The 16,649-nt window shown below is 41.7% G+C and overlaps 1 protein-coding gene across 1 annotated transcript in view; it reads left to right on the top strand.

The window, feature by feature from the left end:
• The window catches only part of SYTL5 (synaptotagmin like 5), a 143,059-nt gene that overhangs the window by 76,564 nt on the left and 49,846 nt on the right, over nt 1–16,649 (top strand). The window contains exons 4-6 of the mRNA XM_067545114.1: nt 3,532–3,647; nt 7,101–7,233; nt 14,811–14,936. Coding sequence (XP_067401215.1) covers nt 3,532–3,647; nt 7,101–7,233; nt 14,811–14,936 — 375 coding nt within the window. The remainder of the gene's footprint in view (nt 1–3,531; nt 3,648–7,100; nt 7,234–14,810; nt 14,937–16,649) is intronic.

Consider the following 16,649-nt stretch of genomic DNA (forward strand, 5'->3'; position numbering starts at 1 on the left):
TGTTTTTGCATTGTCATCAACGGACTACAAAAAAAAAGATAAGGTAATAATCTTTCATTATCACATTTGCAGGCATGTTGTCTGGATTTTGATTTTTTTTTAACCTAATCTGGTAGTGCTCAAATAAACTTAATCTATAATTAGATGGGAGAGAATTGCATTAGTGTGAATTCTTCAGTGACAATGGAGCCCTATTCAGTACTCCTTAGACTTTATCCAAGCAAAACTCTCTATTAAGTAAATTAGAGTCTTGTCTGAGTAAGAGGTACTGATCAATGCCATAAAATCATCTGTAATCATATCCATCCTGACAAAAACTAAATATGATTCTATTTATCTGATATGTTTGTAAATGAATGCAGGTCAGGGAAAATCACACTTTGCAGGAGTCGTAGGTTTTTGAAACAATAACAGTTACTTACACTTTCTTTAAATATAGAAGCAAATTCCATCATACAATGTCCAACCACTGCCGTGGATTCACTGCTGGGAAATCCTGCCCTTTCCTTCCCACAAAAAAAGGGCAAACTGAAGAAACAATTAGGAAAAAAAAGTGACCATATTTGCTGTTTCTATGAACGGGCTAATAAGCTTATTTGTTTGGGTGTTGTGGATTCAACCACAAATTGGTTGCGAACACAAATGAAGTTAAATCAGTGTTTTAAGTGAATATTCATGGGAAATACTTGTGGTCACCTAGCTCTACACAGTGTGTAGTTTTGTACTTAAAAGCTTTTAACTGTCACAGAAATTATAGCAAAAGGTGATGTGTCCATGCAGTATTTCCATGGGGAATAACACAAGAAGAGTGTTTCTAGTCCATGTTTATTTGCTGTATCTTGTATACTTTGAAATTGAGCATACTGATTGCATAAGTTGCATAATGCAGCCTAACACATCCTGAAGGTATTCATTGAGATGTCCGTGGGAATGGCAACACTTATGCAGAATAAAATCATTTATTGTCCTTTGCATTTGCAAGGCTAGCAATTAGCATCAGTAACATATCTCACAGAAAATAACAGCACAGAACAGGACTGCTTTGCTGCCTGAATAGAACACCAGGATTGGACATCCTTCTAGGAACTTCAGAGAAGCAGCATTGGGCAGATCAGTAGTTATCACAAAACTTCTTTATTATGAACTTGAGCCATGGAGGTAATTTACATAGGTCCTATCAATCGAAAATGTTTCAGAAAGAGGCTTCTTAACAGATTGGAAAAATGCTTCAATGTTTTATGAGGCATTCATGTTTTATGTATGAGTAGCAGCAACTTTTTTATTCAGGCTGGGAGGTTGGATGAGCTAATTAGGCCATCACCAGAGAGATAGAAGGACAACATAGGAAGAAAGTACTAGGGAAGAGAAGGAGTAACCAGGGCTAGCTGAGCCGAGTGTGTGCAGAGATCTCAAGGAAGGGAGATCTTTGTTCCTCCCCAGCCCCGCAGGAAAGGGCTAAAGGCAAAGAAGCCCTGTATGTAATATTGCTACATGGGACAGTATTGGTGTTAGCGATGGGAATATAAATCTCACAAAGTTGCCACTCAATGGACAGAGTCTGAGAGGTTCCTGGGGCATCTGGGGATGAGAATAGTGCATGCCCTGTTACAATAGCAGATTATGCATTACTGGAAACACCTCCGAGTGTTAGAGTGTTGAGTTCAATGGGTTCACAAGTGTTGAGAAGAACTATTGGAGTGGTTTTAAAATAGTTATGGAGGCCAGTGGACATTCAAGATGCAATGTAGCCTATAGTAATTTCTTCCTCTCTTCCAACCAGTTTCCATAAGTTTACAAAAGCTTTTTCTTTTTTCTTAATGCTGTGTGTAGTGGTTTCTATTAGTATTAAGCAGTTCTGAGGTAAGACATCTCTTTAAATGGGACTTATGTCTTTTATAGTCAGAACATTTGGATTGAACTGGTTCCACCTAAGAATGAGGGCTGGTAGCAGTCAGTAACAAAGCAGGCACTTGGTACGCTTCCTTGTACAAATCTGCTAGCATACTTCAATGCAGACCTGCCAAGCACTGCTCTTCTGGGCAGTGTTGGGCCTCCTCTAAGCAGTAACTGCATGTGTGGTTCAGTTGCGGTGGTTATGTGAGCTACCATGGGAGGCACCAAACTGCTTTTCACTTGCGACTAAACAGGGCCTCTGGGGATGAAGGACACCCAAAATGGTTATGTCTACATTGCACCTTGGGGTGTGATGTAGACCTAAGATTACCTTAGGCAATGCTTTGGTGAGATCGGGTGATATTATTTTCCCAGTTTTGCATTTGAGGAGCTGAGACAGAGATGTTCAGGCCCAAATGTTCAGAAAACCAACAAATTGTGAGTGCTCAATTTGAGATGCCTAAGTGCTTGATTTTCAGAGTACTTAGCATTATAGATGCTCAAATGGTCAAAGCACAGTTTCCATTGCCTTCAGTTGTAGCAGTAACTGCTCAGCACTTCTGCAAATCAGGCCCCAGGGTCTTGTATTGCTTAACAGAAAATGAGGAACACCTATGAAAAATTTGGTTTTAAGTGACTTGCCCAGCATCACACAGGAACTCTGTGCAGAAGCAGGGATAGAATTGAGTTCTCTAAAGCAACAGTCAGCTGCCTTAATCATGAGATCCTCCTTTCTCTTCTTGCAGTCCCTTGCCTCATTCACTACAAAGCTTCCAACTTTTCTTCAAAAAACAAAGCAGAGGTTCTGCAGACAACAGGGTTTGGTGTGGATTGCTGTAGTAGAGCCTGTCTGTCTCCTGCTCCTCTCTGCCCCATCCTGGTTTCTGACCCTCCCCTCCTCTTCTCCTGTCTATCCCACATCCCATATCTTACGCTATATCTACACTACCACTTTTGCCAGTATAATTTATGTCGCTCAGGGGTGTGGAAAAAACCACCCTCTGAGCGACCTAAATTACACCAACATAAGCCGCAGTGTGCATAGTGCTATGTCAGTGGGATAGCGTCTCCTGCTGACATAGCTACTGCCACTCATTGGGAGTGGTTTAATTATGTCAACAGGAGAGCTCTCTCCCACCGGCTGGATGAGAGACCCTAGAGTGGTGCAGCTGCATTAGTACAGCTGTACTGCTGTAAGCTCTCTAGTGTAGATATTGTCTTTGTAGACATTTTGTGGGCAGGGGGAGGGGAGTGTTGAAACTGAAACTAAAAACTGAAAATGTTTATTAAATAAAAGCCCAAGAACTTGTAACTCCCTTGACGACCAAAAATGTTTTGGTTTCCAATTTTTCCTGAAACCCTGAAAATTTTGATGAAAAAGGAATTTTCGTGCAAGCTTCTATTTAACTGAAAAGCCATTTTTCACTTGGAGGAGAGGGAATTTTCACAATTTTTCTACTGGATCTAGTCTATTATATTAGGCTTTGCAAGCTCACTTCTTATTCTTCAGCGTCTACTGTGCAAATGTGATCCACAGCTGTGCGTGCATGTTGGGTGGACAACATCCTGAGGATTTAAGAAACTGTTTTGGCTGATTGAATGAGTTTAAGTGTGCATTTTTTTGTTTTTCTCATGCAGACAGCTAAGGATAGTTACAGGTGAATGGTTCTTTGAAGAGAGGGCAAAGCGCTTCAAACAATCCAACCTCCTTGGAACTGATGTTGTCAGACAATCCATCCTACGCAAAGTCCCAGGTAAAAATAAGAATGCAGAGGAAAAGCTGTTCTCTGTTTATACTTACGTTTTAAACCTAGTTGTCAAAATGTTTTATTAATTGTTTTACTAATATCCTTCATATTATAGAATTCATAGCCTGTGTCAATACTTCTAGTAGATTCATAGATTCCAAGACCAGAAGGGACCATTGTGGTCATCTAGTCTGACCTCTTGTACAACACAGGCCATAGAGCTTCCCCAACATACTCTGTTAGAAAACCATTCAATCTTGATTTAAAAGTTGCCAGTTATGGGGAAGTCACCGCAGCCCGTGGTAAGCTGTTCTAATGGTTAATGACTCTCACTGTCACAAATGTACACCTTATTTCCACTCTGAATTTGTCTAGCTTCAACTTCTAGCCGTTGGATGATGTTATACCTCTCTCTGCTAGATGGTAGAGCCCATTATTAAATATTTGTTCCCTGGGTAGGTATGTTATAGACTGTAATCGTCACTCATTTACCTCCTCTTTGTTAAGCTAAGCAGATTGAGCTCCTTGAGTCTATCACTATAAGGTATATTTTCTAAACCTTTAATCATTCTCATGGCTCTTTTCTGAACCCTCTCCAATTCATCAACATCCTTCTTGAACTGGACACAGTATTCCAGCAGTGGTTGCACCAGTGCCAAATACAGAGGTAAAATAACCTTTGTATTCCTACACGAGATTCCCCTATTCATGCATTCCATGATCAAGTTAGCTCTTTTGGCCACAGCATGATTAGCTGATTATCCATCACAACCCCCCATCTTTTTCAGAATTATTGTTTCCCAGGATAGTCCACCATCCTGTAAGTATGGCCTACATTCTGTGTTCCTAGATGTATACATTTATCTGTAGCCATATTAAAACACATATTGTTTGCTTGCGCCCAGCTTGCCAACAATTCAGATTGCTCTTTATCAGTGACCTGTCCTCTTCATTATTTACCACTCTTCCTGCAAACTTTATCAGTGATGATTGCATGTTTTCTTCCAGGTCATTACTTGAAGTGTTAAATAGCATAAGGGCCAAGAATTGATCCTTGTAGGGTCCCACTAGAGATACACTCATTTGATAATTTCCCCATTGACAATTACATTCTGAGATCTATCAGTTTTTCACCCATTCAATGTATGCCATGTTAATTTTATATCCTTCTAACATTTTAAACATAATATTGTGTGGTATGAAGTCAAATGCCTTACAGAAGTACAAGTCTATTGTATCAACACTATTACCTTTATCAACCAAAATTTTAATCTCATAAAATAAAGATTTCAAGTTAGCTTGACAAGATCTATTTTTCATAAACCCATGCTGCTCGGCATTAATTATATTACACTCCTTTAATTCTTTATTAACCAAGTCCCATATCAGCTGCCTCATTATCTTGCCTGGGATTGACATCCCTACTGACAAGTCTGTAATTACCAGGGTCATCCTGTTTTCCTTGTTAAAATATTGGCATGATATTAGCTTTCTTCTGGAACTTCCCCAGTGTTCCAAGAGTTATTGAAAATCAACATTAACAGCCATCAAGCTTCTCAACCAGCTCTTTAATGACTTCTGAATGCAAATTATCTTGATAGGTTGATTTAAAATGTCTAACTTTAGTAGCTCCTGTTTAACATTTTCTTGAGATACTAGTGGAAAGGAGAGAGAGTTATCATATGACATGACTATAGAGTCTTTTCCCCCAAAATACAGAACAGAAATATTTTTGAAGATTTTTGCCTTTTCTGCATTATTATTGATAATTGTACCAGTTCCGTCTAGTAATGGAATGATACTATTGGGTAGGATTCTTTGCGTTCCTAATATGCTTAAAAAAACCTCTGTAGTGTCCTTAACTCTGCTGGCCATAGATTTCTCCTTTTCCCCCATTGCTTCCCTTTTCAGTTTTCTACAGTTCCTAGCTTCTGATTTATATTCATTACTATCAACTTCCTCTTTCTTCCATTGGTGTTATTTTAATATATTTATATATATATATATTTTTTTTATAGTTACCTTCACTTCCCTTCTAAACCTGGTCACTTTTGGCCTTCTTCCTTATTCCTTGATTGTGACTTCTTTGGGCATCTAGTAAAATGTTCCTAAACAATTCCCAATTATCCCTGGACTTGAATAGTAATTATCTTTTAGTCAACTTTGTTATTTTGAAGCTAAGGTCTGAAGAGTTCCGGATACTTTACAGAACATTGAAAAAACACTCTCTCTACCCTGAAGAGCTTACAATTTATACAAGTTACATATACAAATTATTCAGTAGTGTCAGGTCTCTGAAATTTCACTTTCGGGATACTTAATTCATGCTAGAATGTCTAGATGTATTCTGAGCTCTAAACACTAACTATCCATCTTTGCCACTGCTTTTTTTCCCCATGGAACTCAAATTGTAATTCTCTGTACTAGACTTTTTTCTTACTCTGCATGGGGAGAAGACTTGCTAAGTTCTAGATCATGGGCTATATATCAGTTTATTGATACCTCCTTTATTGTGAGGCAACATCTCGACTTCCCCATCATCTAGCTACCCACTGCACGTGCACAAACATGCTCACACATGGACAGTGTGGTCTCCTTCACTGATCCAACAGCACATATAACATTCCTCAGAACTGCATGCATGTCTCACCTCCACTACAAGCTTTCCCAGTTTAAGGAGGAGGAGTTATTTCTGAATAGAGGGGTCCCTCCTCTCAGCTGAACTATTTTAACTCTTCACCCATGTGCCACCATCTAAGTACAGCCTATGTTCCCAGGTAATGTTTATCAAATGTTTATCAGCTAAATTAACAGTGATTAAGTGTATTTAGAAAGAAGGAGCATTGACTGCCATTAAAAATATTACTATAAATTTTGATATTCTATTTGGCAAAATACTTATCTTTCTGTTGTTTGTGCCGCCTCAGGAATTATCTATTGGCATGTGATTAGCATGTTTTCTGTGTTTATTTTATGCAATATATCAAGATGTGTATATATATATTTTTATTGCTTTATTGGTATATTTATATTTTTGTTAGATGTATAATGAGAAGAAAAAGTAAGGTTCAAAGCATTTTAGTCCACATTTTCTTCACACTTGAAACCATTTTTAATACAGAGAATGTGTTCTCTCTCACTTAACACAGGAAGAGCTATAAACTGCGAACTGTATTATTTTCATGTTCCTCTCTCACTACATTTATTATTTTATCAGCAACAAAGTTGGGGGCATAGTCCAAATGAACAAATGAAAGAACTAGCAACCACCCTCCTGTACCAACTTTCTAAGATACCTAAACTAAAATTTGGTTACTTTTGTGATGCTTTCTTTTTTAAAAATGAAGCTGAGCTATGGAAGAATGGCTTTAGTTAACCACAGTTATCCTATTTATATCAGGTGCACCCTTGCCATATGTTGCCTTTATTTCACTGAAAACAATTTTTTTTCTCCTTCAGATACTGTTTCCAGTAAGGCAGAAGGAGGACAAGCCAAAGATCAAGCCCAGGAGAATGTAGAGGAAAGGTCAGATACACCAGCTTCCTCCACAAGTGGGCAGAAATCAATCTTCAGTGGACCCAGAAAGATAGGGTAAAGCCTTTGACCTTTGGAAACTGATAATTCAGAGTGCAGCACCTCTGAACGGATTTTCTTTTGAGTCTCTCTCTCTCTCCCTCCCCCCCCCCCCCCATATTCCACATCAGACCAAAATCTCCCAGGGTTAGAAACAATCTGCTGTGAAACAACTGCTATAATTAGACTGTGGTCTCCTTGGAAATGCAGCTATTATTACCTTTTGCTAAAGGGTAACAGCAAAAGGCAGTGGCAACTATTGGATTTTTCCTCCTGATAAGAGGTTACACTTTGAATTTGAAGTGTCTCTAAATGTGCTTCTACTCTGAAAAATGGCTGTAAAAATGGCACCTTGAAGATGCATGTTTGTTACCTCTGAATGGCTTCCCACATAAAATTAGCTCAGTTTACAAGTAAAATGATGCTAACTTCCAGCTCTGTAAACTCACCCTGGGATCTGAAAGCTGCGTTTTCCTTTTATGCATCGTCTTCAGTAAATAAAGATATAGCTTGGACATATTATGGTCTCAGTGACATCTGTGCAACCCCATTATAATTAGAATATCCCCTGAATAACGTGTGGTTAAGCAAATGGGATGCATGTTTGTAGAGAGTGAACAATATATGTGCTGTGGAATTGCACAGTTTTTACTGGGGCATAAATTTGTGCTGATGCATGACGAGGTCAGGAGCCAGCTTAACTTTCAGATCCTGGACTGATTAGCCAGGTTTGTAATTGGAAAAACAACTTTTTACTGGAAAATTGAGCAAATTTTGAAATGGAACATAGGTTCTGCAGTCACTCTTCACAGGAAAACCACTTGTTTAAAAATCAGATAATTACTATTGATTGAGCTGCTCTCCAAGTACATCTACAGCATATAGAGTAGGTAAATTATGAGGGCTGTGATGGTCAACAGAGTGAATTTAGACCTCTGAAAAAGGTTGGGTGTAGTACTAGTTGAATCTATCAATGAGAAATTTCACTTAATGTTGCCTCATTAACGTTGGATAAAAGAAGCAGCTGCTGCTTCTGAGTATCCTATGGATATGAAGGGGGTACAACATAATGAATTGGTGGCATTAAAAACTGCATTTAATTTCAATTTATGCAAATACTAGCCATGGTGAAGGTATACTGAAAGTTTGTCTCCTTAGTGGAGTGGAGCACTTACTGTGTTTGCTGTGAACACTTTGTAGCACAGTAATTAAATGATTAGAGAACTTATTTATACCTGTTTCTTATCTTCCTTTTTTTATTGCAATTCACCGCCGAATGAGAAAATCTGCTTTTGTTAAAATTTCAATATTACCCAAGTGATAAATCAACTCCAAAGGGGAAGATGTATTCAAGAGTAAGCTAGGAAAACATGGGAATTGTCATACTGAATCAGACCCAAGCTCCAGGGAATCCAGTATCCTGTTTCTGACCTTGGCCCAGTGCCAGGTACTCAGGAGGAAAGTGTAAGAACCCCTCTCTAGGCAGATTTGGAGTAATATCACCCCATATTAGGCCTTATCGTGGTCTCTAATGGTTGGAGTTTGGCTGAATCCCTGGACACAAGGTTTAATAATCCCTCCAAAATGTTATCACTAATCTGCAAACCTCTAGACGTTCTCCTTATCCATATAAATATCCAATTTCTTTTTTTTAATCTTGCTAAATTCTTGGCTTCAACACCTTCTTGTAGCAAAGAGTTCTGCAGCCTAATTACAAAGAAATATTTTCTTTAATCAGTTGTGAATGTGCTTACTTTTTATTAATTGAATGTCTCCTTGTTCTTGTGTTAGGAGGCAGGGATAATAGAAGCTCCTGATCTACTTTCTCTAGGCCATTTGCTATTTTGTATACTTTTATGTCCCCTCTTATTCATCTCCTTCCTAGGATAAACAATCCCAGTCTTTCAATCTCCATATGAGAGTTTTTCCAGGCTCCTAAGCATTTTCCTCATCCTTCTCTGAACCCCTCTAGTTCTGTAATATCCTCTTTGAGATGGGGTGACCAGTATGATGCACAACATTCTTCTTTGAGTGCTGGGTCCCTATGGGTATTTGCTGTGGGTGTGCATTCACTGCATGGGCCTAAGACTGGAAGATTTTTCAACAGCAGTGTCCGTTGGTCCATGCCTGTGCCCTATATCTCCTTGTGCTCAAGAGGATAAGGGGCGGCATGGCATGGACTAACCACCTCCCCAATTCCTTTCTACCACTCATGGTCTGAGACAGAACCTTCCAGTGCCCACAGCTTCTGCTGGTGTTCCCAGGTGAACTCTCTTGTTTAACTTGTAAATAGTTTTTTCTCAGCTAGTTAGCTGTTAGTGTCAGTAGATAGATTGGAGTTTGGGGTTTCCCACCATTTGTGGCTCTTAGTTTTGCCTACAGTTCCAGGATTTTAGCCCTGTCTGGCCTGCTGCCAAGTCTTCCATTAGTGACCTTCAGAAGAGCTGCCTGTACTGTCTCAGGGAACAGACATTCCCTCCTAGTGTGAAATCTGCCATTCTTTTCCACCTTGGACCAGACCGCTGTGGGAGTTCTGACTCTGCAGGCACTTGATGGAGGTCTCCATGAGGCCCCCATCTGATCCTGCCTTCCTGCTCCTTAGCACACTGACTGGAGCCTTTGGGTAGCACCTGGCTGGCACCAAAGCTCCCTAACTCCAGATCGTTGAGCAAGCCCAAAGACCTGTCTGCCAAGGTCCATAAGGTGGGCAGTCTCCCCTGGTGGTCAGAGCCCGGAGTAGAGTCGGGGTCATGGTCATAAGTCATGCCAAGGCTCAAGGAGTTATAATGAGGAACCAGGAACAGAACATGGTAACAGGAATGAGGGGTGGTAACCTGGTGAGGAGGCAGGAACTTGGTGTCAGGGGTCTGGGCACAAGCAGGCCTAGCGACTGGTTGCTCGGACAAGAGGTGGGACAGGAAGAGGAAGCTGTTCAATCAGCAGTCTGCTGCTACTCACCATGACCTTGCCGAGTCAGCAGAGGTAGCCTCTAGTGATGGGGTGATAGCTGCAGGTCCTTCATCTCACCTTGCAGCACAGTGACACAGAGAGTAAGGCTTTTTCTTGGCAATCTATGCTGAGAGAGAGAGGTTTGAGATCCATAGTCCCTGACATTATCTAAGTGGAGGCATGAGGAGGGTAAGAATAAACATCCCCTTAAGAAGAGAGATGACTTGTGAGGCAATTTCTCTAAGAAGAGGAGTGCTTCTCCCCTACCCCCTGTACCAAGTGAAACTCCCCTCTTAGGTGCGAGTGTGTCTGGAGCTCACAGGAAGCATGTGTTGGTACCGATGGTACTGAGAGCTAAGAGTGCTTTGAAACCATCAGTACAAGGGGTGGGACTGACCTCTGCACTACCTAAAGAGAGAAGAGACCATTCACCTTCTGCACCAACAATACCACACTGCAAGATGACCACCTTGCACAAACCTCCAAGAGTCCCCCCAGCAGTGTTTTGAGGAACAGCTGGACCGGCCGGTACTACTGGATCTACTGACAGCACTTTCTTCCTCTTCTCTGGATGAGGGAGTGGCACCAGCCTCACTCTGGCCACTAGATGACTAGTATAGATAGCACCAAGATCTCCAGAGGAAGATTGCAGAAACCCTTCAGATCTCCCTGGAGGAGGTCCAAGATCAACTCATAAGCTCCTGGACATCCTCCAGACAATGTGGCACTGCCTATTAATGAGGCCAAATTGGAAGCTGCTAAGGTGGTGGGGCACGCTCCAGCCACCTGTGCCACTGCCCCAAAAAGGGCAGACAAAAATTCCTTTGTTCCATCAAAGGGGCAGAATATTTGTTCTCCCACTCTAATCTGAATTCTTTCATGGTCCAGACTGACATGGAACGCAGCACATCACACCAGCCTAGGTCCACCCCTTCAGACAAGGATGCGGAGAGGCTGGATCTCCTCAGCAGAAAGAATTTTTCATCAGTTAGCCATTTATTTCATATAATAAATTACCAGGCATTGATGTCCAAATAGGATTTTATTAATTACAACGAGCTGTTGGGGTTAGCTAATAAGGTTCTACAGGAGCACAGGCTCCAATTCCAGGCCATCTTCAACAAGGGGAAATTGGTTGCCAGATTGCCCCTGCAAGCGTTGCTCGATGCAGTGGATATAGCAATTTTGGATATGATGAGGCAGGCTTCCTGGATGCAATCCTCAGGTTTCCCCAAGAAGGTCCAGGCAACAACAAAAGATTTCCATTTCAAGGGTAACAACCTGTTCAGTGAGGGAACCGATGAGTCACTTCACTCCCTTAAGGAGTCTTGTGCAACTCTCTATTCCTGGGGGATATATATCCTGGTGCACAGCAGGAAATATTTCAAGCACTTCCTCATAGACGTGGTCCTGGATCTCAGCTCTTCTATTATCAAAGGGCCTTTGAGTGCCCTAGAAAGTGACACAAGTACAACGTGGAAGTCACAATGCACCACTATCTTCCCCTATTCAATCCCAGGTTCCCATTGCAAAGGTATTTTGATGGGATGCTCAAAATCTATCAAACAGTCTCCCTACCACTAGTTATCCACTAGTTATCCACACACCCTTTGGTGGCTGCCCAGTGTAGCAGCATATCATATTGGACAAACAGGTCCTAGACATCATCTTGACAGGCTACACTTTCTTCAAAACACCTCTCCCCATCCTCCTTCACAAAGATGTCTCTCAAACAGGAGGTGAACTTTCTAATTCAGCTGGGGGATGTAGAGCCTGTGCCTTCTCAAAGAAGAGACAAGGGTTGTTACTCAAGATATTTCCTTGTACCCAAAAGGAAAGGGGGCTGGAGATCCATCCGGGACCTCAGAGGAGCTGAGTCTTTATACACCGTTCAAAATACAGGATGAGTACCTTGGCCTCAAGAATCCTCTCCCTAAATGAAGGTGACTGACTTGCAGCCCTTGATTTGAAGGAAGCATATTTTCATATAAACATTCATCCAGCTCACAAGAGCGTCCTGTGTTTTATGGTGTGCCGAGATAATTTTGGTAGAGTTTGGTAGCGGCATATTTGCGTCGCCAAGGCAGCCCAATATTCCCTACATCAATGATTCGCTGCTCATGGGACAATCCTATTAATAGGTCACAGAGCAGTCTTCTCCTTGGAAAAGACCACTTTAATTCTCACACAATGTATAGAATTTATCAGTGCAAATCTGAACTTAATTCCTGTCAAAGCATACTTACCATGGGACAGAGTCTGCATGATGAGGAACGTCATCACCCAGCTCTGATTCAGCACCCAGGTGACAGTCCTGTTCTGCCTCATCCTTCTAGGTCATATGGCCGCCTGCACCTATGTGACCTCCTTTCTGAGGCTCCCCCTCTGGTGCCTCCTGACATGCTTCTGGACAGCCTATGCTCCAAAGCACAGATGCCCTGGACAAATGAGTTTCACTTCCTCCAAGCATCCTCACATCTCTCATGTGGTGGGAAATGAAAGAGACTGTTTGCATAGGGATTCCTTTGTCACCCCCCCCCACCACCACCTACAAAGACTCTCATAACAGATACCTCCCTTCTGGGCTGGGGAGTGCACCTGGATGACCATATTGCTCAGGGGGTCCTGGACTCTGCAAGAATCCAAACTGCACATCGGGCTTCTCAACAGTGCATGAAGCATACAAGAGACTTCTACCCTTCATCCAGTCTGCACATGTCCAACTCATGTCAGACAACATGACCACTGTATTTTAGGGAGAAACAAAGTCTGTTCCACTCTTCATGGAAGCAGTCAAGCTCTGGAACTGGTGCATCCGGCATCAGATAACCTCCTTGGCAGCACACTTCCTGGAAACAATGGACACTTTAGCGGCAGCCTAAGCAGACATTTCCACCAAGATCATTTTCTTCAGTGGCGCAGGAAATTTTCTGTCAGTGAGGTTTCTCTTCGTAGGACCTTTTTACAACCCAAGCAAACAAGAAATGCTTACTGATCCTGAGTGCCCCTGGATGTAACTCCAGGAGAATGCTTTTCTGGACCAGGGTCAGGTCCGCTAATGTGTGTGTATTATCCCATGTCTTCAGGAAGGTCAAAGCAGGACAAGGCAACAATAATCCTGGCGGCACCTTGGTGGGCTAAGACAATTTGATGGCCTTTCGTCCATCCATACATCTATACCTGTTCCTGAACCAATTGTCTCAGAATGGGGGCAGAACCAACCATCCATGCTCAGCCTCCCTGCATCTAGTGGTCTGGTTTTCGGATGGACATTGAGCTTAGAGAGATCATGCTCTGAACAGGTGTAGGCCATCCTTAACAATAGCAGGAAGTCCTCTATAAGGAAGTGCTATGCTGCCAGATGGAAGTGGTTCTTAGTCTGCTCTCAACAGCATAATTTATCTCCAGAAGAGTCTGGGAACCCTTTTATCTTGGATTATCTTCTCTCCTTGAAAACACTGGGACTGTCTGTCATTTTGCTGAGTGTACAGCTAGTAGCTATCTGAGAGGGCCAGAAGAGAAAAATAAGGAGTATTAGCTAACCAATAAATTATCCTCTGTAGTAAACAGAACAGTTCTGTGGTATGTTTCTGTCCCTGATTTATGGAAGATTGATTTTATAACTGGAAGATTAGAGCAAAGCACTTACAACAATTACCATGAGTGATTTTTACACCGCTTTTTGAAAAGTCGTGGGAACAATTAGATCTGTTTTTGCAACCAGCTAATATATAATGTATAGTTTAAGTCAGCAAATTTAACTAAGGTGTCTTTTTTTTTCTTGTATAGCTAAATGTTTGGAAGCATTAGATCCCAGTGGCTTCCCTCGCCTCCTCCCTGTCCCCCCCACATGGTCTGAACCACCAGGGCAGAAAATGAAAAGCTCCCCTTCCCCAGGAAGCAGCACCCACAGCAGGAGTAGGAAACCACTTCAGACCCTTGGGTTCCTGACATCGCCCCAGGCATCTTTACTTGGGGTCTTGGAGGGAGGGAATGATAAAACTCTGCTCCGGTCACAAGGCAGGATCCTCCCACTTCGCCTTTTCATCATCTCCTCCTTTTCTGTCCACTCTGCTTTATGCCATCTTCCCATTATTTCCTCATTCCCTCAGTCTTATCCCTTTTAGCTCCTCTCATCTCCCCTCTCTTACCTCATTACCCACCTACCTCATCCCAACAAATAAAAAGGAAACAAAAGAAACTAACATGATCCTTAAGTGCCATCAGAACTACTACTATCTGAGGCTGTCACCTTGACCACCTTTCTTGTATGTCATACCTCTTTCCACCTCCTCTGTTTTTTGTCTTTTGTAGTTTGTAAGCTTTTTGGGGCAGGCTTTGTGTCTTCTTATGTGGCGGTACAGCTCCTGGCATGCTTTGAGTGCTACTGTAATTTGATGCTATTATTATTTATGCGAGTCAGAGAGATAGGAAGGGAGGGTTTTTCTAAACCTGTGACTGTCTCCTCCGTCCTTGACCACAACAACACTCAAATCATGTAGTCATTAGAAGCACTGCATTATGCTATCAGAACCCATGCTTGCTCTCTTTTCTAACAGGAAAGTTCTCGCAAAAGCAATGTTAGCTCAAATGTTCTGTGTTTTATATTTTCACCCTGTTTTATTTCTTTAATTTATGCTCATTAGGAAGGCCATCAGGGCAGTGACCAAAGGAGAAATTGCAAATGTGAAAACTGAAGATGGAAGAAGCAACAGTTCAGAAGCTGATGCCCAAAGTTTACGCAGTGTCAGGTCAACTCCTTGTTCTGACAGGTAAGGGACACACAAGTCTGAAAATAGCTCAAAGTTTGATCCAGAAAGGTGCAGAGGAGTTCTGTGTGGTGCTTTGCGCTCTTGAATCTCAGCACTACTAGAGCTGGTTGAAACATTTTGACATTTTTCAGGATAATTTTGTCCTTTTTTGGTCAATTTTTTTTCATCAGCTCTGCCAGCACCTTGCAGAATTGAGCCTATAGTCAGTCAAGTATAAAGCTGACAGCAATATCTTACTTAGGCAAAATGTCAGTTCAGCTCTTAAAATGTTTCACTTCCATGGTCTTTCCATAATTATTCCAATTATATCTAATCAAATTCCTTGATCAGTTTTTCCTGGTGTCAGAGACCTGAGTTATTGTCCATTTACAAACAATAATACTGTTGCGTATTAAATAACCTGATGCCCATATCTGAATGCAGATTTTGTAATGTGCAAAAATAAATCCAGAATTTGTCCAGCTGATATCTATTACTTTTCTTTTTTCTTATTTGATAAATTATGCTGGATACAGACACATTGTTTTTGCTGAGTGTTGATTTTCATTTGCCTAGAAATCTTATGATATGGATTGAAAAATAGTCTAATTTCACTGTATGCTCAAATGGAAATCTCCAGTATTCAATAGCCATATTCTTTAGCAACTCAAAATGTATTTACAGCAGCACTAAAACATTTGGACGGGTTAGTTTTTCTTAACTCTGGTGGTGTTGGGGGAGAGGGGTGGAACTAATTCCAGTGTCCAGGGCTTTCACTAAGAATGATCAGTTGCCAGCTTCTATGACGGTATCATTAAATCATGTGGGTTGGCCTAGTGGGTTCAAGTCTATCCCTCATACCATGGCAAGAATAATTTAATTATTCCCGAGTCATCCATAATAGATAGGTGTTATGCGTAGCTTTGAATATCTGAAGTGATGGGAATTCCATAGTCTCCCAAAGCAGTTGTTCTATTAATAAACAAGAATAGTTATGCAACGGAAAGTAAATTTTCTGTCCTCCTCCTTACAGCTTGTTCTGTCCTCATTATCTAGCAAGAGCAGTGGGATCAATTGTTCAGTAACGTGTTTTCTTAACTTACTACAAGACTCATTCCATTCCATAAAAGGCAATTGGATGAACAGAGCACACGTGAAAGTGCTTTCAAAAATTATTATTCATCTTTTGATAACGCAGTGAGGTTTTTCTGGCTGTTTGATGGGGCTGGGAAAGGCCTGCAGCCCCCTGGTGCACTGTGATGGCGATTCCAAACAAGCAGACAGCCCTCAGCACCCAGTTGTGACTGGGTCTGTCAGACCTTCTCTGTCTCCTGCTGGAGGCATCAGCACCCTCACACTTGCTGCCCACGGATAAACCACTCAGACCACATGACCAGCAAGACAGTCCTCCAGAGGCCTAGAAGGGCCAAGAGGAAATACTGACCAGTTAAGAACTAGAAGGCCTGTTAAAAAAGGCTTGCTTGCTTTTGGTCAAGAGCATTGCTTCTCAGGGCTGGCCCAGGCCAGGGCCTTGATCTAAGCACTGCAAATAAGCACTTGCATTTCACGGGGATTTCCCCCCTCCCCCCCCCTTTGTCTAAAGGCTCAGACGGCCAAATCCTGAGTTGCTGTTTTGTTACATGAGTGTTTAGAGACTGATACAGAGCTACAACAATGATCATCAGTGATCTGGAGGATGGGGTAGATTGCACCCTCAGCAAGTTTGCAGATGAC

Source organism: Emydura macquarii, unplaced genomic scaffold (assembly GCF_026122565.2).
Source record: "Emydura macquarii macquarii isolate MOO-44397 ecotype Brisbane River unplaced genomic scaffold, CSIRO-AGI_Emac_v2 contig_1043, whole genome shotgun sequence".
In the NCBI taxonomy this organism is placed as follows: Eukaryota; Metazoa; Chordata; order Testudines; family Chelidae; genus Emydura; species Emydura macquarii.